Here is a 25685-nt window from a genome sequence, read left to right as displayed (position 1 = left end):
AATATTTATGGGTAAACACACTATTTCTTTTAGGTTCAGTGTCGGGTCAGATAACCTTAGCAGAAGTCCTGAATAACATAAGCCTGGTGGATTTAAGTCTGCTTAGAGAGTAGTGTTACATTTCGACAGATTTTAGTTACCAAAACAGGGAAGGACTGCAGTGAATCCCCGTCGTCCTGGTAGATATATTGACCCAACAGCTTCCCTTCCTCTTGGTACTCGTCGTCTAGACCCTGTTACACATAAATAAAAATAAAGTTATATCAATGCTAGAGCCTCACAGATGCTCAGTCAGTACTGGCTTGAATTATGTGCTGGAATGTCTCTTACAAAGACGGTGAAGTTGCGCGGGGCGCTGGTGATGTTTCCAGTTGGTGACAGCGACTTGGGAATATGCTCCAGGCAGAAAGCAGTGGGGCGGATCCTCAAGGACAGCCTGATCACCAGGTAGCCCTGGGAGCCCTTGAACGCCCAACAGTTACCTGGATAGACGTCAGGCTGGCGGGGTGAGAGGGAGGAAATATGAGTACGCTTTGACACAGGCGTGGATTTATGAAAGTCACATGTTTCCATCTTTCAGTCAAGCATTCAATTTATCTTGGGTAATTGCACACTCAACAAAATCCCTGAGACACTCACATATTCCCGGGAACACATTTTGCTGTTTGGGAGGGGCTTACAGTATGTACAGTATGTAGCAACATATTTGTTTTTGTAGGCTATTTCTGATTTAGCCCCAACTATAATAGGTTAGGCCTAAATGGGTTAATAATACCATTTCAGAAGATGATAGAAAATGGAGAGTTCCATTACCTCTTGGGTATAATTAGAAAACACACACTTTGGTCTTTTAGAGGTGATATAGGGAGGGAGAAATACCTCAACATAGCTCCTCTATAGACCTTTTTATTCGCACATCACTGATGTGTTGACTGTGAACTGATACTCTGATTAGGTCCTAGCAATTCACGAGCCAGTTGTTCTGGGGAGCACCCGTTTTGGTTAACTCTCGTTTTTAGGGCAAATGCATGAGTTTTTAAATACTTGAAAACAAGTCATGTGTGCAAGGCATGCCCACGCAAGCTGCTAGATGAGCAAGTGGGCGCTGAGCAGCCGAGGGCGATGTGCGTCGACAAGTACACCGTCAGAGTTGGCAATGCGTGGTGGACAGAACAAAATAGATAATCACATTAAACAAAACAAGCGCTCCCTTCACACGTCTCAGCCAATCACAGCGGTTGAAGGTGGGAGTTTGAGCTAGCGTATAAACGGTTCCAAAGTCAGCTGACCTCACTGTTGAAAAGTCAGTGTTTGGTGTTTAAAGGACTACAAATAACTAAGTTAATGTGAGGTATTTCTGGGTATCTCTGATTGGTGTGCAGTTTCCTCGGTTGTTCTGGGATTCCGTGGGACACCAGCGAGCCTCACCTGGATGACAACACGCGGTGACTGGGAGAAGTACCACAGGGGAAGCCCAAACAGACTCATCAAAGCCGTCTTGGTTTCATAGGTCTCCGAGCAGCGAGTGCTCAGGATGCTGCCGCCTGGGAAAACAACAAACAAACAGTCACGAACAGTAACCAACCATGCAGTGGCCAGGTTTCAAAGTACATTACGGCACAGAGATTAAAGGACAGGAACATCAACACTGGCACTCTAGAAAGTATAAAAATATTGCCTTAATCCACAAATCCTGCCAGATGAAGCCAGAGTGTACCAAATGAACTTGCGAGGGTCCATAACGGGTTTTACTATGTGCTGCATCTGTAGCAACATTAACCGGTCTCCATCTCTTTCATCTTTGCATTTTATGAAGCATACTGGTCACGTGAGTCATCACACTGGTGAAAAACAAGCTTAACTATAGAACCTGACCTTTGAGCTCTAAAAGCCTCACATCACCTGACATAGTTAATGCCTATATGGTCCATTATATTATAGAATATTAGCATGCATAGCCAGGTTTAAGCAGAGCTCAGCTATCTAATTTCTTGCATTACATTAAGAGTTTTGTGGCTTGTGGATGAAAACTCTTTTGAAGAGAGACATTCTTCTTACCTCCAGACTCGAGGGCATAGTCTACCAGGCCTGTCCGATCCTGGGAGTAGAGTTTCAAAGCGTTCTGGACAATCACTTGCACTTGCTAGGGGAGAGAGAGGAGGGGTCACATTAGGAGCTCGTAGACACTTCAACGTACGCAATTGTTGTTTATGATTGCCGTGGAACTTCACAATGATCCTCCAACAGCAGAAAGGCGTGACCCAGTACCTCTTCAGACAGTCCCTCTGCGGTGGCGGTGTGCTGGACGCTCTTGGAGACCGTCTGGGTGATTGTGTCGGCGTGGGCCTGTGCCTGGGCCAGAGTCTGTTCTCTGCTCATCTCCAGCTGCAGGGACACGTTCCTCAGAATGCTCAGCTCCAGGGAGGCCAGCGAGGCCTGCAGGTCCGCTCCGCTCACGTAGCGCTGGGACAGCCAGAGGACCAGGGCCTCCGGCAGCTCTCCCTGCTCCTCTCCAGCCTGCCCGCTGCCGAAGAACAGCGCCCGCAACTCCTTACGCACCTGGGCGGACACCTGGGAGGACACCTGGGCCGATACCTGGGATGATATCTGAGAAGAGGTGTACAGTTAGAAAGATGAATGTATACACAGTATGTTCATGCCGTGTTGTAGTCTTTAGAAAATAGTCTCAACAACACTGCTTAAAAGAGTAAAGCTCCTTATCGGTCTTCCTCACCTAGTTAGGAATATTTCTTATCTAACCGTTTTGTCCAAAGGTTCCATGATTTCAGAAAGACCTAGAAAGGTAGCATAATGTGACTATCCTAAATTTGTACATAAGTAATAACTCCTCACGCAAAAGAACTGACTGACTCCAAAAAAATATTGTTAGCAATTCATAGAACCCGACTTCGATGCATCAGATGCTTCCAACTGAAGTCAATGCGGCCAAATTTCCTAAAAATGTTATCACCTCGGAGCGCCGGTGTTACTTACCGTCTCATGGAGTGTGTCCAGCTGCTCACACTTTCCCTTGCATCCCATAACGCCCTGGAGGTCCTGTCTAATCCTGCCCAGCTCCAGTTCAAGCCTCTGTACCTCTGCTAGCAGGGCATCATGGTCCTCCTGCTGCACGCCCACACTATGGCCAAAGAGAATGTTATTTGCAGACCGCATTTATTTACCCCTTGAAGTCAGCTTTCAAGAAACAAGACCTCCTGTCCCTGTGTGCAGTTTGCAAGTGAATCCACACACACAAACATGTCACAATGCTTTGATGATTCCGAGGGAACACACATGCTTACATAACGTACAAACCCTAGTCTAGATGGATTGGCCTCTGGCTACAGTGTAAACAAATTTTATAAAAAAGAAAATTGAATATAATATTTATTCCCAAAGAAAGTATGGCGGAGCTAGAGCTAGCTAAAACTTTTGAGGAGAAAGTCATGAACCCACTAATTAAAGCTGTGTGTACCTGACAGGAGCTGGAGCTGGGGTTGGAATAGCTGCCTCCTTTTCTTTCTCTTCTTTCTCCTGTTCATACTGTTGCTGCTTCTGTCGCATCTCCTGAAACACATGACCATGAATGTTACGGACACAGCGATCGACAGCGTGTCATGTTTTGGCACGTCAACACAAACATCAACTGCAGTCCCATTTGCGTGACCAAGACCTCTTAACATCAAGCGGCGGTATGCATAGTTAAAAGTAGTTCGATTACAGTGGTTGGAAACATGGTAAATGAAAAATAAGGCAATCATCCTCCATCAAGGGCCTTTTACTTTGGAGAACCTGCATGCTTCATGTGAAATGTACAATGTGTGCACTTGATTTATGATCCGGCAAATAATAACCCTGTCATTCGTAGGTATAGGTGTGTATGCCCTAGAGCAGAGATTCTCAAAAGTGTTTCATACCAGGACCCCATTTTCTTTTTGTGGGGCCCCCACACTTGATTTATAGTGCAATTTCAAAGTTGAAATGAAGCACATTTTAAAATAAAAAGATACATTGGTAGCCTTGAATAGGAATATTTATCAGAAAATACATTTAGAGTACTTAAGTAATACCTGCTGATGTTGTGTCTTATCAACATTAATTAATGTGTGTATGTATATTGTATAGTACACATTTGTAAATGAATGAACAGTATGCATTTGAAATATGCATGCAATATAGCCTTCACATACATCTCTTGCCAAGACCTAAAATCAACTAAATGCATTCAAAGGCTATGCCAAAACCAACCCCACCACCACTTTTGATCCCACCGTCACCACTTCCCTTCGACCGCACTTGGTTTGAACACCTCTGCCCTAGGCCTGGAGCATGTACCGTCTCGTGGGAAGTTACAGAAGCACATTATTGTGTGTTTTCTTGGCAGCAACACAGTGACACTGATGATGTACCTCAGCCTTGGCAGAAAGCAGTGTGAGCAGCCCTTCAATTTCTGACAGTCTCAGCTTCTGGCTGTGTTGCTCCAGCCTCTGCTCCTCGTCACTCTGCACACCAGCACACACAGACAAGAGAAGGAGGAAGGCGGGCTGAGGTTAGAGCTGGCTGGTGTGACTGAAAAGTGTTATTTGACTAACAAATGTACTTTTCTAGCACAGGTTTAAAGAGCGACAGAGAAGAGGAGAGATTTTTGTCACGTTCTACACTTATACAGTCAAAACATTTACAGTGAGACACTTTTATTTTCCAATAATGAAATATTAACATTATCCCACTATTTAAGCAATATATTTTTTTGTTGATCAAGCAATAACTTGATATAAAATATTAATTAAATCATTAATTCATAAGCACGCAATCTTTTGCTTCTAAATATAACACGCCACAGAATGCTGTGATTCACCAATCAGAATGTCTTGATATTTTCCTGTTGGTTCGAGTCTAGCTGCATTTGTAAAAAAAAAAAAAAGCTCTAAAAATAACCGCAGTGCTTGTACCTGAGCCCTGCGTGTGTCTTCCTGTTGCAGCTCTCCTCTCAGCACAACGAGTCTTTGCTCCAACAGCGAGGAGACCCAGAGTCCCAGGCTCTCCCTGTTGGTCTGCGTGTGGAGATGCTCCTTCAGGCCGCTGTAGAGGCTCAGCGTTTCCCCGTAGCGTTGCTCCTGCTTCTGGTCGCCTTCCTGGATCTGTCCCCACAGCAGAGCCAGCTGCCGCTCCACCTGCTCCAGACGCTCCAGGTCCAGGCTGGAGACCACCACGGGGGGAAGGACGGGCTGCATGGAGGGCATTATGGGACAGGTTATGAATTGTATTCATTACAAGTAAGACTCCCTAATCGGGAGATAAGCGATCGTCAGGTCGCATACACAAACTTTAGAAGGCAATGGTAGCCAATCAGGGGGGAATATGGAAAATGGGACAGATCCATGTTGATAACATAACTTTAGAGACCTGTGTACCGCTTTACGTGATTTTAGGGCAAAATCTGTAGGAGCAGTGTCCAAAAATGTGTTTTGCAAGAATCGGCCACATGGTGGCACTAGAAGAGGGCCATGTGAGAAATGGGGTGGAGGTTGTGGTTTGGCAGCCAAGGAGTGTGTGTGCAAAGTTTGGCATGGATAGGGGCAACGGTGGCAGAGATATGAGTAGGGCAAAAGTGTGACGTGACATGTGACGGGCAGACTGACAGACAGCCGGTGGAGGTTTTGAAAGTAACTGGGACCTGACGGTCGCAATTAATACAGGGAGCAAGACAAAGACAGGTAAACTGAGCGACACCCTTGTGGCTCATTCAGTTAATGCCATTGACCAAATAACTACAACGTGGCCTGTGCTGGGTTGAATTCCTACTCTTTGCCCTGTCCTCAACTGTCCTAAGAAAGTAATGCCACAAAGCCATAATATGTTATGTATCTTCAAAGAGCAATTTCACTGCAAAACCATATTAACATTTACCAGATGGGGCTACATACAGTATCTACATAATGTACAGTACAGCAGAAGCAGTGGCAGGGGTGACTTTGGACGCGCATACTCTACCCAACATCCAATTCTGAAGAGCTATTTCACTACCTAGAACTAAGGAGAAACCAACTGATTTCTGTGTCGATTATTGTTTTTTGATCAGGCACCTTTGTGACCTAGTTGGAAGTCCTTTGTAAAGCAGGAAGGACTGATGATATAAGAGCTGTGAGCTCATTTTACACAAACATAAATACAAGAGTCATTCCCCAAAATGTAATGAAGTCAAATGTACTACTGACAAACAAACACCATGTGCACGAGGGCTCGGTCTGAATGATGCTCGCTCTTACCGGTGCCTGTGAGACTGGGGTTGCTGGCGTGTGCACCAGGGGAGTCTCTGGTGTGGGGACAGAGGCAGGTGCTGGTGCTGAGGCTGGGAGCAGGTCAGGCAGGAGGGTGAGAGGATTCACAGGCTTCCACTCAGTCAGGTTTATGGCTGGGAGGTAGGCCAGGAGGACAGCCGTGGACGGACCCCACCACCATAAAGCTGAGGACAGAGATGTTGGGTGTTAACTCATGTTTCTATATCGGTGGTGCTCAACCTTTTCAAGTCAAGGATCCCCTAGAATTATATATATCTGGACCCAAAAATCTCAAAATATTTTGTTCCAGGAACCCTGAGAAGAGATTGGAGTTACAAATGTTCGCTTTAAAAATACATATTCCAAGATTTGCAAAACCTTTTACGATTTTTCAAAAATAGCAGATCTACTATCAGAGCTTGAATATCTGCTATTTCTAGTGATACGGATGCATGTACATGAACAAGTTTCCACTAGAAAGATTTGCTGCTAGTTGATGTGTAAAGGAATATTTCTGTTTTATTGTTGTTCAGATAAATAATTGGGCAAATTCTGTATTTTTGCATTGCTGCTATCGGTCCTATGGCCACCCCTAAGGGATGCACTAGGGAAGAAAACAAGCTTATACCCAAAACCTACCAGATTTGCCAGATAGTGGCACACCCTATAAGTTATTATTGGATATTTTCAATATTTTTTATTCAATTAATATGTCTGGCTTTGTAGTTATAATATTGAATTTTCTCTGGTCCTTTGAAAGCTAATTCTGCTGCCAACTTAAACTTAAATAAAACTTAAGATGTAGTAGAAGTCTCATCAAACGACAGGCTGGCCAAGAAGAGCATGCATTAGATGTAAATGTTCTTTACTGGACATTGCGTCTGAAGACATGTAACATTTTTCTGAGAGTTTTACCGGCTAACAAACTCTGGTTGTGCAACAGTATGCAAGGATAGAGGCGATACACAGTGATGGGTAGTTCTGTCACTGGGAGCCCAGAGAGGGTGACCTGATTCTGGTCCTGGATTCGAAGCATGCTCTAGGGACGTGTGCTGGTTTGCACTCCCAGCGTCTTATTGCAGACAGATCTGTGCATCCGTGAGTGTGTGTGAGTGTATGCTAAGTGGGTTACACCTGCAATACAGTGGCATAACGCTATAAGTCTGAGCTCTAACAAACTCACCCAGGAGTAGCAGGAGAGGCAGGAGGAAGAGCAGAAGTTTCCTAAGTTTAGGGAGACATCTGGAACACAGATCCACACAAACACACAGGTCAGACAATCGTACATAGCGGAGCCAGACATGTGATGTTGATATAAACATTCCAAGAGGGCCCTCACAAATCATAACTCACAACGCCTCAAAGGGAAACTTTCCTCCCCCCACTGAGATAACGCTGCATTATTAAATGAAGATGACATTTTGAAAAGGTTCAAATAAATAATTCAACAATATGCTGTCACCTGGAGTGAATGTCTTTAGTGACTCGTATCATAACTTGGCCCCAACTGAAGAACTGAAAGGAACGCTGAACAGGTGAAATGTGTTGCTGTTGAATTAATTAATTGATTGGTGCGCAACCTTTTGATTACATGAGATTCCCATTGAGATGCATTTTTTTTCTGTCCCATTCTGAACACGTTTCAATGCCTGATCCTTCAATACCCAGAATTCGCTGCAAAGGCTTGGATCTTGAGCAGTGCCCGTGAGTGCCCTATTTTTGCCTTTTAGAAAGCTGATTTAGTTATGGTATCCAGATGTAGAGTATTTTGGTTACTTGTTAAAATATGCCAAGTATTTGTATACGCTAGGTTTTAAGCCCATTCTTGGCACTCTAGTCAAACAACAGTCAAGTAAATAGAGTTTACTCAATCCTATATTTACTCAATCCTATCAATCCTATCTGTTTGGATAAGGGCATCTAAATGCCTTAATCATGAATTGCCAATTGTAGCAATTCAGTCTCTCTATGACTGCAGCAACAACGTCAAACTTTACTTTAAGGTAAAAGTTGAGATGAGGGCCGGCTTCTTACCGTGTCAAGAAGAAGACGTTGAGCAGAGAGACAAGCGAGACCAGCTGGTACCATCCTGTTGCAAGGAACCACAGCAAACCTCTGCCTGCCTTCACTGGACAGTTAAGGGGGATACATTTTTAGAACATTTAGTTCACAGATACAATGTCAATGGATTATTCTACCACTTTTTCTAGTCACATGTTCAAATACTGGATTCTGATTGGCTAAATTCCGGAGGTTATGGCAGAACAACCGCCGCAGTTGTGTGAGGACGAGATCAATGCGCCTCAGTGTACATCCGGGGACTTCAGGAGGTAGTCGGAACACCTTTCCCCCAACCAACATATGACGGTCGTAGCGGTCCTATGTTTACAAACGTGCGTACGACGTCGCCGATTTATTTGGATCCAATGCAATCCGCCAACTTTAAAGCCCCTTTTCTCTGAACCTATGCCTTTCTGGAAGCGAACAGCCTCTATTTACGGCCGGAACGGTCCTTCTAACTGACGTTAGCTTAGCTGTATGCTAGACATCTTTCTCTGCATGGAGTTGGCGTCATCTGGTGGTGAGTAGAAGATGTTGTTTGTGGAACTATTTGCTGTCGTCGCGGAAGTTTTATAGGCAATAATGATTGTAACTTAATATCCTTGCAAGTTACAACTATGTGTTTTCTTTCATGGATACGGAAAAAAGTGGTAGAAAAGCTATTTACCACTCGGGGTCGGACATTATGCTCTGATAATGTCCTGTGTGAGGGTGTTATCGGACTCGGCTTCGCCTCGTCCGATCACCCCCTCACACAGGACATTATCAGAGCATAATGTCCTCTCACTCGGGGTAAATTGCTTACTTAACACTCTTTTCCTGTGGATCATGTTACCAAAAGAAGAAACAGAGAAGCAGTTTTAAGGGATGTGGCAGTATAACTAACCTGGAGCTGCCAGGAGCATCCACAGCAGTGACAGTAGCCTTTGAACCACTGTCCCAGCCCCCGAACCAAGTGCTTTGCCTGCTCTCACCACACAGTAGCCTGGCTGGAGGAGGCAATAACCTGCAGGACAACATGGGGGAAAATGTACCTTTAGAACAATTAGAAGAAGGTTGATTTACGCATTAAGACCTGGAAGCATTTTATACTTTAGCTATTGAAAAATAGCAGATATACAAGCTTGTAGATCTGCTATTTTTGAAAAATCATGAACATTTGTCCAAATCTTTGAATATATATATTTTCAAAGTGAACATTTGTAACTCAAATATTTGCTTCTGGGGGTTCCCCGATATATAATATTTTGAGACCGGGGTTCGGTGGCAATATTCATATAATTCTAGGGGTAGAAACATGCGTTTCTCAAAAACCTTAGAAGGATTTAGAAGTCTTGCACAAATGTTCCCAATTAAAAATAAGTTGCATCTCTACAAGTTCATAGCGTGGCTGTGAGCTTGTAGATATGCTATGTTTTAATAGTTAAAGCATAAAATAATGGTTAAAGTTATAATGCGTAATAATAATGCATTCCCGGTCTAAATGGGTTTACCCCCATCCATTTAGTATGATATGTCTCTGTCTAGTGGGACAATGGTAAGTGGTTAACCTGTGTAAGCCAGCAGGCTCCACAGCGCCCCCACCAGGCGCTGAGACCTGGAGGACCTTTTAGTGTGGACGAGGACCGAGTGCGTCTCAGAAGAAGAATACTGCCGACCTTTACAGTCATCACCTGTGTCAGTGCAATGAAAGGATGGAAGCAGACAGACAGAACACACAAAATGAATCAAATCATAAATTAACATGGAGAGCAACTAAAATAAATTAATAAAATAAAATCTGCAAATCCAATGAAATCAACGAAAACATAAACAACACAAATCATGGAAAAATAAGGCAAACGGAAACAGACGAAAGCAAAAGACCAACATTTGTGTGTGTGTGTGTGTGTGTGTGTGTGTGTATTATATAATCAATTGGAGTTGAAAAAAAGTAAAACTGAATGATAATAGGACTGCAATAACTGTGCTGGGAACTTGATCTATCATATGTATTTGTCCATATTCCACCAATACCACGTAAATCAGTTCAATCCAGGCAAATTTGTGAAATCGATTATTTATTTATTCCTAATTATTAATTAGCATTATTGGATGAATTACATACAAATAATACAATTGGATTGAATTTAATCGGATTTCATGAATTATGATTTTGTTGAATAATTTCTGTGTTGGGAGATCCGAAATGCACATATACGAATGAATGTCACTAAACATTAAGCCCTATTTTTAAACTGGGTCTTCAAAAAAAACGGAAGGAGCGCACGCCACTCGACCAGCATCTGGTTTCCAGCGGGTCACAGTGGTCAATAGAGGTTCACACAACCTCTGCCCACTCATCCTAACACAGGTCACGCATAGCATTAACTCTGTCAGTCAGGGTTACTATGAGTCTCAATGTCAAGTATAGATAGTTTGTCTACTTACACAAGGAGCCGTTTAGATTGAGATGTGCTGAATCTGTAGTCACCAGGTCTTTCACATTCATGCTGCCACAGAAACTGGAGTGAGCTGAAACAGACAAGTACACGTTTAATTGCAAGACAACAATGCGATGTTATATGCCACGAGAAACCACTGGTCCCAAAGAGAAAGAGAGAAAATGATTTGCATGTCACCCAGGTGACAAACAACACACGGTCCATTTCCTTATGAAGGACATATAGGAACAGAACTGCATGCAACTGTGAGTGATGCTGCTATCAGTAGAAGACAGACTGCTTAGAAACAGTGATAAAGTTTTGAGATGTAGGAATCGCTTCCAAGAGCTGTGGAAAAGGAAGGAGCATGGTAATGGAGAAGAACAGGCTGACCGGAGGGATGAGAGTAACGGAGAAAGAAAACAGAGAGAAAGAAAGAAATCTGTCTATGACAGATGTGCTTTTCCTCTCACAATATGAAAACAAACATGACACCTCCATTACTTCACACATGTTATCCTCATCACAAACATCTTTCAATACAGAGGGAAAGAAAAAAAATAATAATACGTTGATAAAAATAGAAGGGCAGCGGGGTCCAGGGGCTGCCACCGCCTGAACCTTTACCCCCTCTCAGGTGGGTACCTTTTCCTTCGTAGCCATTGGCCCTGTAGCCTATCATCCTGTGGAGTGTGGTCTGCTTAAACAGCCACAGATGGGACACGCCGGAGGTCACAGCCCGTCTCACGGACCCTGAGAATGAGGCCAGGGCACCTGGTGGCGACACACCCAAAACCACAACCACACATTGCTTGTTAGTCAAACAGCCATGATTCCATACCGGGGTGCTGGCTAGAGAGACAGGCAGGAGGAATGGTTCAGTTAATGTCTATACAGAGACCCAGGGAAGAGAACCTTAGGAGACAGGCATGCATGCATGAGTCTGATATAAGGGAATGGGGTTAGATGGGAGATATGAATAGACCAATGGCTCAGTCACCGAGGACAAGGTGGCAGCTCAGGCGAAAACTGGGGGAATGAAAAAATGACTATAGCCTGATTTACACAACATCGTACGCCGAAAATAGCCGATCTACCAGCTCACATTTTGAGATTCTAGGTTAGCTATTTTCCATGCACAACACTCTTGTATTATGGAGCATAATAATACATAGGCATAAGACTGCAATTAGAAGGTTATTAGGTGTTAGTGTTGTCATGTTTTACACAGAGACGTCTGGAGATTCCAGTGTACAATACTGAAGGATAGACGTCAGTGGGCATGGTTTCAGCCCAATCCAAGTCCTTTTGACTTCCATTATATCATGGCAGTTAAGTATGTGAAAAATATAAAAAATATACACATCTAATGTGTGAAGGTACAAAATGTGCCTACTGGCAGAATGTATAAGAGATTTGGCACAGATCAGTTCAGCAATTTGTAAAATTAGCTCCAGACAGACAGACGGCTAACCTACAGAGCCTGGTTACAAAATGCAGCCACATGAAACAGAGAAGAGAGAAAACAGGACAGGAAATTGATGCTGGGTGGAGAAACCCCCAGTGGTATACTGAGTATATACTATATATATATACCTTTTCCAGGGGGGCTCTTGGCCCTTGAGCCCAGCCAGAGCACACTGTTGAAGAGAAGGGTGACTAAGGACACTATGGGAGCCAGGGCTCGTCTGCTGTAGTGCACACACGTATGCGACATAGACGCCAGGAGACCTGGGAGAGAAACACCGATGATGGTTACTGCCTGACCAGAACGCTGAAGAGGAACTGGATTCCTATGCCAGAAATTAAAATCTATAGGCTATATAGAATACACAATGTGTGGTTCACAAAATGACTGCTGGGTAAAGAGGGGGGGGGGATAAATACATAAAACCAAACAACAGGATGACAGTCATTCATCCATCACGGAATGCCTTTAATCAACATCTCACCTGTCTTGCTGCTCCGGCTCTTGTCACGGGAATATATATTAGAGGAGGATAATGATGAAGATGATGATAACGCTGCCGCCGAGGAAGAGGAGGAGGAGAGTTTGTAGGCGGCAGCAGCATCAGCAGCAGCCTGAGATGATGATGACGACGATGATGATGAGGAGAATGCAGAGTGGGTGGTGAGGGCCTCCGTCCTGGGAGAGTGGATAACGCAGTCTTTACAGATGTAGCCGTTGTGAACTTCAGTGCGGGACTTTGACGCGCTGGCGCACACACCCCCGTTGGCACTCGATGACCTGTGGTCAGTGCTGGAACTCCTCGCTGGAGAAACGTACAAACACCAATAAAACCCTAAATGGTTGCTCTATACAGGGCTCCATACTAGGTTCAATGAATACTGGATAACCGCGGTTAGTAGGTATGAAATAACCTGCCATCATCAAGTAGATAATAGGGCATTAAAGGAGTAGTTCACCCCCAAATGACTTTTTCTATTGATTACCTGTAGTCATGCCATGGAGACTAGAGTTCAATAATATTTTTAGTTTTTTGTCGCATTCCTAAGACAAAAATGTGATAACAATAAATTTGCCCCCATTCGTTCCGGATGGAGACCCGTTTCGAAACGGGTCCCCATCCGGAATCAATGGGGGTACATTTACTCGAATTACATTTTTGTCTTAGGAATGTGACAAAAACCAAAAAATAAGATTGAACTCTACTCTCCATGGCATGAGTAATCAATAGAAAAAAAGTCATTTGGGGGTGAACTACTCCTTTAAGATGCAATCCATAACTTTCCTGTTCTACCTAAGATTTGAAGCTGGGTCCCCCGCAGTAGCGCCAAAATGTCAATACCACATGTTGTAAACCTGTAGTGGTCCTACCTGACCACAGGTAACTAAAATCACCACAGTTCTGTTAGTTATAATGTACTAACATACTCTTTCATACAGAATGGTCAAAACAACGTTTTGTTCAGAAAGTTGTGGATTGCAACTTTTAAGTGGTTAAAGGGTTATTCAATATTTCAAGTAAGTTATCCACGGGAGAACAATCGGTAAATGAAATCTCATGATACGTTGTTATATCGATTAAAGAAGGAAAGGGCTAATTCCAGAAAGCTAACCGCTACTGACCTGTGAGTTCAGCATCGTGACCCGACCCTGTAAAGACAAAGCAGTTGTCAGTAAAGGCCTGTTAGAGCTCACTGACTTCACTCACGAAATCAATTTGTGGGAGTCCCAGTTCTCTCCGTAGCTAATCACCGGAGCAATCATCAGAGGAGTTTTACATACATCGATTAACCTGCCTCATCATCCCTTTGGCTAGCGTATACACAACTCATTAATCCCTGCTTTTAACACTGCAGCTTTACATGGATACAGCCAACAAGAGCAGTTTAAGCTACAATTCAGTTCCCTTTGGAATGCAGCTGTGTGCAGTGACTCACTGGGGTGGGACACTATTTTCTTTTCTGCCACAAGGTTTACTTTTCCATCGACAGGGCTGGTGAGATCCCAGCAGCACCAGTCAAGCAGATTCATTGGTCAACATGCGATTCCTGACTGGCGGGCCGGGCATGCTACAATCACGTGATGTATTGTAAACATCAGATGGCATGCTGCCCACACAGTATGCTTTTCATCATTTACTCATCTTCTACAGTCATATAAACTGGTGACCTCAGCATGTGGCAAAACACTTAAATAGTCATAGGCAATTCAAATGTGGATGAAAATATTTCTAATCTGCAAAAGAAAACAACAATCGCTGACCTCATGAAATAAGGGTGAAAGGTGTTCTGACTGATGCAATAGTAGTTTCTGGAATTTAAACTTGAAGGGAGTGCAAGTGCTTTTTGTTAGATGCCAAATCATTGCGATAAAGCGTGTGTTAGTCAACATGGGTCTCACCATCACTAAAAAATATAAATGAAATAAGATTTTCAGATCAGGATACGCATCACAGAGAACCCTAAAAAGATTAAATTGTACAGTTCCAGTTCCAATTTCGATTTGTTTCATATGTAATTCTCTCTCCTGAATGGATCAAATTGGTATTGCGACCTGAATTTCTATTTTCTGTTTACTAAAGTGCTGGAGAGATGGGAAGACCCCTGTTACTATATGCCCACTTTAAAAGCAGCTGCCACAAAGTCATATGAACGATAAAGTACATAATACTAACCCCAGTATCCATCAACAGTGGTGGTGGTGGTTGTGGTGGTTCGCTGCCTCAGGCTGGACTGGTTCAGAATGGAGGTGCATAGGGAGGCATCTGTGGCCGCGTCGCTCTGCTCGACGATGCTGCTGCTGATTGGTGTGTTGGTGGCAGAGAAGGACAGGGTTTTACTGGGCGTGATTGTCTGGCTCAGGGACAGAGACTGGCTGCTGGAACCGGACTGCTGCCTTCTGCTGCGTACCGTCCTGGGAGAGAGGGGAAACGTGGGCGTGATGTGATTAGACCTGCAACAGATCATCAAACTACTTTCTAAATCTTTTTGCTGGTGAAGGTTATGGAGTGCATATAGTGAGTGATATGAAATGTAGCTTATGAGAACACAATAATCATTGTTTGGTCAACATCATAGACTGCCATCTGGAGAAACTATTCAATTACGGCACTTGTCACTTCTGGGGTAGGGACAATCCATGCTGGATTATTATTATTATGCATCTTCAAATAGCATAAATGGACTGCAAAGGGCTGAAAAGGTTCATTCATAATCGATGTACCAGTAATTGATTAAAGATCTACTCGAATTTCTCAGCATTGAATCGTTGATATTAGAAACAAAAGTATTTGATAAAAAAACATGCTCCTCAATTATTTGATTTAGTGAAAAAGTAATATTTGCTAAGAACATAATCGATAGTTGCACCTCTGTGATGTACACGTACGTGATGAAGACAGAGAGACAGAGACAGAGAGAGAGAGAGAGAGAGAGAAGGACATTTGAACAGACCCACTGCACTCACAGACAGACTCACACATACTAGACAGACTGCTGGTGTAAGTCACACTGTGTTTATGAGACGTGCTGTGACAGTCTTACCGTGCCTCTCTTCTGCTGCTGCTGCTGCTGCTGTAGCTGACGCTGCTATTGCTGCTCTGCTGCTGGGACTGGGAGTATTCGGCCAGGCCATCGTTGCCATGGAGACCGGCACCGGTCTGTAGACGCAAGCTCCGCCGTGACATCCTGGGCGAGTCGAACACGGGCGCGATCTCGTGCTCCTTCTCGAACTCTAGGGCTACCGTCGAGTAGCTGGAGCTGAGGGAGGAATGGGGAATGGGTACAAAACGAGAGTGATGAGTCAAGAGATAAGGATACCGAAGAGATGACTCCGGAACTGACAAGTCAAAGAGAGTGAGAAATAGGTGTGGTGGAATGGAGGTAAGTAGGTATTGGTAACCTAAAACATGAGTCAGCCAACCAGGCGGGAGGAACTGACTGCTGTAGGGAAATCAACTTGGAGATACAAGTAGGCAAATTCAACACACACACACACACACACACACACACACACACACACACACACACACACACACACACACACACACACACACACACACACACACACACACACACACACACACACACACACACACACACACACACACACACACACACACACACACACACACACACACACACACGTTGACCTGCCTCAACATCAATAGCTGCACATCGGCTGCTTTCTCCACTGTCCACTCGAGAGAAAGCTGTGTGAACGGCAGCAACCAAAACAAGCAGAGACTGAGGCAGCTCTCTGGGAGAGAACACAAAATAGCTGTGACGCGGTCGTTCCTCGTAGCCCGCCAAAGGGGCCTGACAGGAAATGACTCACTCCGTAATACACATGAGAAAAATGGAGAAGAATAATAGGATCTGTGTGAGAGAACGTGACAACAAGCCCCCATAGGAAGAATGAGCAGATTAACATAACCGCACAGTATGAAAAAGTACACGGCGCTTGACCTTTTACCAGCCACAAGTGAAAATAAAAAGATGAATAGTAATTAGTAAATATTGACTTTTATACTACAGAAGGCTAAGGGAAGTTGACTCACTATGGCAACGCCCATCTTGGCAAAGTCAGCACAAAGTCAAGAGGCCAACATTCCAACCAAGAGAAACTTGGATAAGGGTGGTTAGCTCTGCCTGTGCCTGCACTCAACCAGCCTATTCCAAATGTAGGGTACATCAAGTAGGGGTGTAAGAAATCAGCCTGTCTAGCCGTGCATGTCAACATCGTGAGCTGTGATCAGTACAATATCAGCCGTTCAAAATGTAATGTCTGTAATCCTTCTAATGAGCGGCAATCCGCTTTTCAGACTGGTAGAGGAATGCTCCTATATAAAGGTAGGGGGGTAAGTGATATTTGACTATTTGTTTGTTAAAATAAGTGTTAAATAGCTCCATATTCTGAGCTACTGAACAAACACTATATAGCAATGATTACCATCAGAATATAAACCTTTCAAAAAAAGACAACTTTTGTTTTAAATAAGAAATATCACATACCCTTCCTTTAACTATACACTAAAGCCAAGGAGTTCTGGTCAGATAGCAATATGTATGAAACTGCATCATTTCACATAGCGGCGGAAGCACTGCCATTGAAGGTTAACGTAAATAAGTCTTTATTTTTGGCAAGGGTATTTCAAAGATGGCGTTTTGATTATTCCAGCATTGTACACTACAGTAGAGAAATATTACAGCGACACACAAACACACACACACACACACACATTATTTTTTTAAGCTAAAATAATTATCAATATTCTTTCTCCCTCTTCGCCGCTTGCCAAAAAGCTTTTGAATAAGGACTGCAATGCGGACATGTAACAAAATATAAATGAGACTCACTCCACAGACGAGCAGAACAAGACAGGCGAGCAGGACAGGACAGACAGGACAGACGCTGGGTGGGTAGAGTGGATGTCTTGTAGCAAAATTACCAACCGTTATTACATTAAAAAATGAGCCGTTATTACGTTATGTGTTGCTAAACTTCTGTTTATCATTAGGTCACCGGTTAGCCCTCCAGCCAACCCAGTCTGTGTCAAAGTGCCCTACTTTGACACAGACTGGGTTTTCAAAGTGGGTGATGGGGCACCCTGGGGTGCTGCGATGGCAGTCCAGGGGTGCCGCGAGATAATTTGATAATATTTGGAATTTATTTGGACACTTGAAAAAATATTTAGTATCATTTTAAACTTGAAAGTTTAAACTACAAAGTTATTTTCAGTCAGTTCTAACCAAAATGGCTATTATCTCAACATTTTCCTCACAACATAATCACTAAAATATGTGTGTGTCTTTTGGTAAAGCAAAGCCCTGCTTCATCATACAAGACTGTCGCGCAAAACTAGTGAAAACAGCTGATCTACAAGCACACAACACCTCGCGATGCGTTGTGTGCTTGTAGATCTGCTGTTTTCACTAGTTTAGTACATCTTATAGATGATAAATACAAAACGAACAGTTTTGGACATACAAGGTTTCCACCCGACAACGACGATATGCTATAAATATAAGGTGCTGGGAGTGAAAATTATAATGTAGGCGTGCCTCGGATTAAAAAGATATTTATGGGGTGCCCCGAGACAAAAAGGTTTGGGAACCCCTGCCCTACACACATAACCCCCAGCTGCTCTCCAGGAGCCGTATTAATGCCACCCACTGCTACTAATAATTCAAGGAGAATTCCTGACTGGTGGTATTTTTGTTAACCGTAATCTGATTCCATTCATCGTGGACAAACTCAATTTCTAGCGCTCACGCCGCTCAGTGGCTCTGAGCTCATGGCAGCCCATTAGGGACGAAACTCTGTGGAAACATCTCTGCCATTATGAAAGACAGATGTAAACAAAACAAAAAAGAATTGTTGAGCGATACAAATAAGATATAGCGTAATGCCCCACCGCTCGCAGTCGGAGTGTACTAAAGATAAAAACAAACAAACAAAAGAATCCCGTAGACCTGTACCAGTCGTTCTGGGATATCACATCAGATTAAAAGGTAAGAAAATGCCTAGATTGGAATTCTCCTTTAACACTTCCGCAGCCTAACCCGAGCGTTGCCATGGTTGCCATGGTTACCAAGGTAAACAGGCACTTAGAAACACGTGCTTGTGAAATACGCTGGTGCATAAGTCATGACGCAACGTGCACAGAAAGCAAAACCGAGCGTCTATGCTATGACTCCTATTCTATGTGGTAACATGAAAGCCACTGTACCGCTCTTTTTCAGGTCGGCCCCGGTTAGGATTTTAGTTTCGCGACCGGCTATGGCGCTCTTCAAAATAAAACTACCGGCTATGGTGGCAGGCGTTGTGTCAAGTTGGGTTCAAAGCAGAGGAGTGAGACAAACATCACGTATGTGCAAATGTACAGTGACAAATACCCCCTAAAACGACTAAAACGACAGGACAGGATAGGCAGGGTGGATGATAAGGGGGAGCGACGCATCTTATCACTGACTTGAGAACAGGCTGTCCACTTCCTGCTTTGAACAGAGTGACACACTGGTCCTGGAGTGGTGGAAGTGACCTCCCTTCTCTAAACAAGAACAGTTGTTTGCTTTTAGAGGACAAACATCTGGTGACAGTCAAGTGCTGCTTGCTGAGCAGTGAGCGTCTAAAAGGCCTATACGAGCAAACAGCCTAATGAAACGCATGTGACGACGAAGCCATCCAACCTCCTATTGTGCTGAATATGATTGTTTGTTGTGTTGTGTTCTGTGTGTGTACTGTACAGTATGAAATGTATTTTTTCTCCCAGAATGGCTGGGGAAGACTTCAGCTGAGCCGTCCTGTGAAATTGGAGCAAGGAAGCGCCTGATTTGGTTCCCGCGATAACCTATTCCGTCCACCACGGCTTGCCAACTTGTACAGTTGGGTCGCTCGGGCGTCCATCACGAGTCTCAAGGCCTCACTGTGTATGCACACCTGCCTTGTTGTAAAGTGATTAAAAAGGTCATGCTTTTGTTGTAAAACATTGCACATACCCAGGATATTGAGTTAAAAAAACAAAAACAAGCACTCATCTTTCCCAGCCATCCCGGGTTCTCAACCTTTTCAGGCCCTGACCTCCAAAATAATCATATTTTAACTGGGGACCCCCCCCCCCCCCAACCTGACGACCCCCCCCCCCCCCCAACCTGACGAGCACTAAGAGTTGAGGCATTACATTTTGTATAACATGGTTCTATTGTGAAAATAGCAGAGCATGTAGATCTGCCATTTTCACAATTTCTGCCTCTAATATTTGACTATTTGTCCAATGTTTAATGTGTAATTTTAGAGGTATTAAAAAGTCCTTACATTGTCAGTTTAGAAATGTGCAGATACCCTCTATACAGTATACACTTAAACTTTATGTTGGTTTGTTTACTGTTGAGTGAGAAAACAATGTTGCACATTCAAAGTTAATCATCTTGGGACCCCCCAAAATAATTTGGGGACCCCCCTGGGGGTCCCGACCCACGGGTTGAGAACCACTGTACTAGCATACACTAAATGTTGTTCTCCGTCCTGACACTAAGCCTCGAGGATTACACCTTCACGCCAAGAGCCAATTATGGGCTTTCCTTTTTCCTGTGCCTCCTTCCTCATCCCTATACACCTAAACCAGTGCAACACACACTGACCAATCGGTACCGTTGACTGAATTTGACAACCCCTGGCCAAGTTAGCCTACTTGGCTTGCTACCATTATCCATAGAGTTATAAGCCATTATCTCTGTGTCTCCTTCTTCAGGAGTGATTTCTGCTGCTTCCGTAAACACGGCAGAAGTGGCGGCGGCGCAAATGTCACGTGACGGTTTGCCGGTTTGGCTTTACGAGACCGTCAACATTTTATAACACCGTATTAAACCGAAAAACCGTACAACCCTACTGGCCAGTGGCCACCACTGTTGAGGGTTAAATTGAGCGTAGCAACGTCACTTTATTACGGAGTGTGTGTGTGCGTGGATGAGTGTGTGTGCGCGTGCGTGCGTGTGTGGTTTACTCGACCATCAGCTGGCATGTCTGACAGGGCAGCTACATAGATGTGGAAATGGAGGACAGATTTACCAACAGGGGGGTGGGGGTGGGGGGGTTATAGGGCTACTGTCTGCCATGCCAAGGTTACTCTGACTCGCTAGAGAGCAAACAGTCTGTGCAGAGAGGTGAGATAAGAACATGTTAGCATAATCACTACTCCTTTACTGTGTGTGTTACTGTGTATACACACTGCGACAGCAGACCTTCCAGTTCTATACACCCCACTGACCCCACACAGCCATGATGTCTGTGTGTAGTCGAATTCAATTCAATTCGGGGAAGATGTCGACGTGTGCAGCAGCACCCGAAACGCTGGGCTGGCACTTTCGAGCCTATTAAATTGCTTTCAGCCCGCCTGAGAAAAAAAAAGGCACTGCATGCTTGAGCACACACCTGAGCTAACTCATCATGTCAAATATTTGGCATGCATATTTGGACTATGAAGGTGGAAAACAAGAAGAAAAGAAAATACATTAAAACTGGTATGCCACCTTACCCACCCCCAACTCCTCACAAAGTAACCATCTTTACACGGTCAGCAGCACTCTCCAACAGCCATTTCTTATTGACAAAGCAAGCAGCAGCTGTGGTGCACATGCACTGTGACATGCAGTGGACACACGCGTCTTGCACGGAAGCTACTGCCGCAGCACAAAATGCTGCAGTGCTAATAAGGCAGCCAGCCTCCTGTCTGCACGCCGAGTCAGTACACACCACTCTTCCACAGTTGCATGTAGTGTGTGTTGCCAGTACACAATGACGCAGCATGCGTTGGTAATGACCTGAGACCGTGCCTGCGGCTTCAGAGCACTTAAGCAGGGCAGGGTGTGTGTGTGTGTGTGTGTTTGTGTGTGTGTGTGTTATGGATGGGACGATATGAACATTTCATGTCATGATTATTGTGACAAAAGAAATCGATCGAAATGTACGATATTATCGCGATAATCGAAATCCATTATCCTGGGGCGGAACATTTGCCAAAAAAATAGCCAATCTACAAGCTCACAACGCGTTGCATTTGCGAAATGTTGCGAGCCTGTAGATCGGCTATTTTTTGGCAGAGACATTTGATAGAGAGTGAAAAAAAAGACTGTATCAAGTACCTATATTTTAAGTACCTTTCACCAATTATAGGGGGTTTTATTGGTACTGGATATGCAGCTCAGCCAATAAAAGGTGAATTGATCCCAGTGCACGACGGAGGACAATATCAAGATAAATTAAATCTCCACAATACAATTATCTGAGTGTTTTTTAATTATCGTCCCATCCCTAGTGTGTGTGTGTGTGTGTGTGTGTGTGTGTGTGTGTGTGTGTGTGTGTGTGTGTGTGTGTGTGTGTGTGTGTGAAAGAAGGCAGTACCGTTTGTATTAGAGCCTACACATCCAGGCAGGCAGTGACAGACACAACTCAACCCCCTGCTCTACATGTTGGATGGGTACTTTGGCCCACTGCTCCTCAACTGAACACAGCTGGCAATGTCACAAGCACACGTGCACTGCTTATCAAACTAAAGCAACCACAATGGAGTCATGCGGCATGGCTGTAAAAAAATATATATAGGCAGGATATTGCTTAGTCCAGCGCAATAACGAGTAACTTACTCCTATGTGCAATGCCCAAAGACAGGCAGTGTAGCAAAAATAAAGCATGCACACCGCGAACGGGCTGTGGCGTGCATGCGGATCGTGCACGATGGACACACGTCAAAAGGTTCGAAAATTGTGGCAGGGAACACTCAAAGTCGATTTATGGTGTCAGTAAATGAGTTAACAAAATCAATAACCAAAAACTATGCATAGCTATCTTTTCCAGGACCTTCCAGGAGTCGGACCCTTGATCAATTCCAAAACTTTTCCAGTACTGAAAAAATATTTTTCTAATTTCAAAATATTTCCAGGAATTTCATGACCGTGGGAACCCTGTTAGTCAAAACGTCATCACAATTACAATGAAACAGTAATGTATACCAATTCAATAATTATAACCAATAAATAACCAGTAGAGGAATTTCTAAATGACTCCTTTTTCTGCCTTAGCCAACGTCATGTCAAATAACTAGAAGGTTTGCATGCATACTGAACAACATATACGCTGACACCGAGATAGGATGATATCAGCCGATAGCATCGGCTGACCTATAAAAAACGTCCGGGCTCAACTGTAAATGTTTTGTTTTGTTGGTTAAAGCATTTCACTTGTTTCAAGAATATCGATCTGTGTGCCTCTTTCTCCATGCTTGCTCTCACGGCCCACGTCAGTGATATAAATAGAGACACACTGCTTGAGAGACACACACACACACACACACCCTGGCAATCCGGTGCCTGGAGTCTATCCTTACACAACAACAGCTTAGCTGTCCAGTCTACCCACAAGAAATTCTAACTAAAAAGTGCCTGACAAGTGACAACCCCACTGCAATAAGGACATTTGCTGGCTGAAATATAATGTTTTTTTTAGTTTTTTTTAATATTACCTCCCTCTGATAATATTGAAATCAGACCTGATAAAACAATGTGACAGGGGGCTTAGAATCAGCAAAACAAGTTATTACTTATGAGTCAGAGTCATAGCCTAGAAAACTTGACCCCCCCCCCCCCCCACACACACACTGCAAATCCATACTGTCTGCTCTGCAGTGCATTGGACTGAACACACACGCATGTGCACACACACACACACAGCGCAGACAGAGAGAGATTATAGAAACCACGTGGGCTGTAAATCTCAACCCCAAACCGCAGGTGTGGTTACAAAGAAAGCGTACACACACACACACACACACACACACACACACACACACACACACACACACACACACACACACACACACACACACACACACACACACACACACACACACACACACACACACACACACACACACACACACACACACACACACACACACACACACGGTGTGGTTTTCAATAAACCACAGAGGCACACACACACACACACACACACGGTGTGGTTTTCAATAAACCACAGAGGCAGAGCAAGAAGCTAGCAGTCACAACATGTATGCCTACTACTGTCTCCCATTATATAACCAATGGAACATTCCTAGTGTTTGATAGATGAAGGGGTCAAGTCAACCATCTTTCAGGTATCAACATGAAATAAAGTGGTTGGGCTGTTTCAGTGCCATCACATGATTGACGATGGTGAGAGGGCATAAAAACACATCTTCAGTATCAGTAGTTATATCACTGACAAAATATGATTGAAAGCGCCTGTTGGCAGGTTAAGGGTTACGCGTTAGAGGAAGAAATAGAGGGACAATCACCCATTAAATAGCCTACGTATAAGTGAAAAAGCTGCACACTTCAATTTTGTTTGTTTTGTTTTTTGTATGTCCAAAAGTAGCAGAAATAACAGATCTACAAAGCTATTTGTCATAGGACAAAGTATAGTATACATACTGTACATAGGAGCCCCTGCCATTCAACACTGCCACCACAATCTGTTTACACACAAATTAGACTATATTGAGCATCTTATGCCCAAAAAGGGGGTCCGCCCCTGCTCAATGGGGAGGACATAAAAGCAGATTGTTGTATATTGCACAAGCACAGAAGGGCAGGCCCCACCTTCCTGTTTCCTAAAACCATTAGGTGAGCAGCGACAGTGGTCTTTCCCCTGAGACCCTGAGGCCTATATTTATCAGAGACCAGGGACTCTGAGGCTGGGCTCAGCACAGAGAGCACTCATATTTCCATCCGTCTATCTCTGGGTGGGAACAAACTGGCACTGTGATTATGATTGCCAACCTCGCGTATCCCTCCCACAGCCTGCACTTCCATTTTTCCCCCTCTCCCTCTCTTTTTCAGTTAACGGTCTTCACTCTACAGTACACACTCTTCAGTCAGCCGTTTCACGTTTCCGTGGTTGCCATGGGGACTACTCCAAACAGCTCCCTGGGCCCCAGGGTGAGTGGTGTGCATGTGTAGCTGAAGGCTTTCCCACTTCCAACTGCATGCTGATATCACAACTACTGGAGCCAATTGGTATCGACTACACTGAGCCTGATCAAATCCAAATCCTTTGTACAGTATATACCCAACTGGTCGCCACATCAGCTGTCATATAAACAATGATTATCCACAACTTGTGGCAGTTGAGGAAGAATCGATGGTTAAAATATCTGCAGTGCGGACTGCAGAGATACTGTAAAGGGGAATTCCAAATTAATTCGACGTGGACCTAATTTTCCTAACAATAAGTATTACATTCTAACCAAATGTTTCAGTTTAGTGTTGAACATGTTGTACTCCATATGCAAGATACAGGAAGTTAAGTCCATCCTTGCATCAGCAACGGTAGGTAGCTGCAAAGCTTGCACTAAAGCAATATAAAGAATATTTCAATTACGGAAATGTGTAACATTTCAGAAGCAGCAAGCCAGACGTAATAATATATTTTGTATTATTTAGAGATTGAAAATTAAAGCAGTACTTCACGCCACTATGGCAACCAGGCAGACCTGGTCCATTCCCCCGTGGGTGATGCTGAAGTTCAAATCTGTAAGCCTGTATCGTTTCAAGAGGAGAACTTTGAGCTGAAAATAATGCAACCAATGTTAAACATGGTCAATGGTGGTCAATGTATATCAATACAGAGTTTGTCACTTGCCAGTATAAAACCTTTAAAAACGGTATAATTACTATACTGGGTAGGACTGTCAGGTACAGCTCTGTCCTGGTTTTGCTCTTATCTGACAGGCAGAAGCTACTCTGTTAATCTAGCTGACTTCGAGTCAAACAAACACAACATCTGCTCTGGTATTCCACAGGGCTCGATTCTTGGTCCTTTATTATTCTCCCTCTATATACTGCCGCTGGGAGAACTTATTTCCGCTCACGGTGTGAATTTCCATTTCTATGCTGATGACACCCAGTTGTACCTTTC

General features: G+C 43.9%; 1 protein-coding gene across 5 annotated transcripts in view; it reads right to left on the bottom strand.

Moving 5' to 3' along the window:
• sun1b (Sad1 and UNC84 domain containing 1b) overlaps positions 1–25685 on the bottom strand; it is a 40959-nt gene that overhangs the window by 2596 nt on the left and 12678 nt on the right. For 4 of the 5 annotated variants that reach the window (XM_080724514.1, XM_080724512.1, XM_080724510.1 and 1 more), the window contains 21 exons: positions 15776–15991; positions 14908–15146; positions 13857–13883; positions 12718–13038; positions 12362–12496; positions 11411–11539; positions 10773–10856; positions 9893–10015; positions 9229–9348; positions 8316–8409; positions 7465–7523; positions 6270–6466; positions 4953–5228; positions 4410–4502; positions 3476–3567; positions 2995–3139; positions 2269–2607; positions 2059–2143; positions 1429–1544; positions 331–498; positions 141–233 (listed from right to left, as the gene is read on the bottom strand). In XM_080724514.1, the coding sequence (XP_080580640.1) occupies positions 141–233; positions 331–498; positions 1429–1544; positions 2059–2143; positions 2269–2607; positions 2995–3139; positions 3476–3567; positions 4410–4502; positions 4953–5228; positions 6270–6466; positions 7465–7523; positions 8316–8409; positions 9229–9348; positions 9893–10015; positions 10773–10856; positions 11411–11539; positions 12362–12496; positions 12718–13038; positions 13857–13883; positions 14908–15146; positions 15776–15918 (3078 nt within the window). In that variant the 5' untranslated portion in view covers positions 15919–15991. The remainder of the gene's footprint in view (positions 1–140; positions 234–330; positions 499–1428; positions 1545–2058; positions 2144–2268; positions 2608–2994; positions 3140–3475; positions 3568–4409; positions 4503–4952; positions 5229–6269; positions 6467–7464; positions 7524–8315; positions 8410–9228; positions 9349–9892; positions 10016–10772; positions 10857–11410; positions 11540–12361; positions 12497–12717; positions 13039–13856; positions 13884–14907; positions 15147–15775; positions 15992–25685) is intronic. The other variant, XM_080724513.1, reaches the window with a different exon arrangement.

This window comes from Nannobrachium achirus (genome assembly GCF_963921795.1).
Source record: "Nannobrachium achirus genome assembly, chromosome: 4".
Classification (NCBI taxonomy): Eukaryota; Metazoa; Chordata; class Actinopteri; order Myctophiformes; family Myctophidae; genus Nannobrachium; species Nannobrachium achirus.
This window is presented reverse-complemented; position numbering and strand designations above follow the sequence as displayed.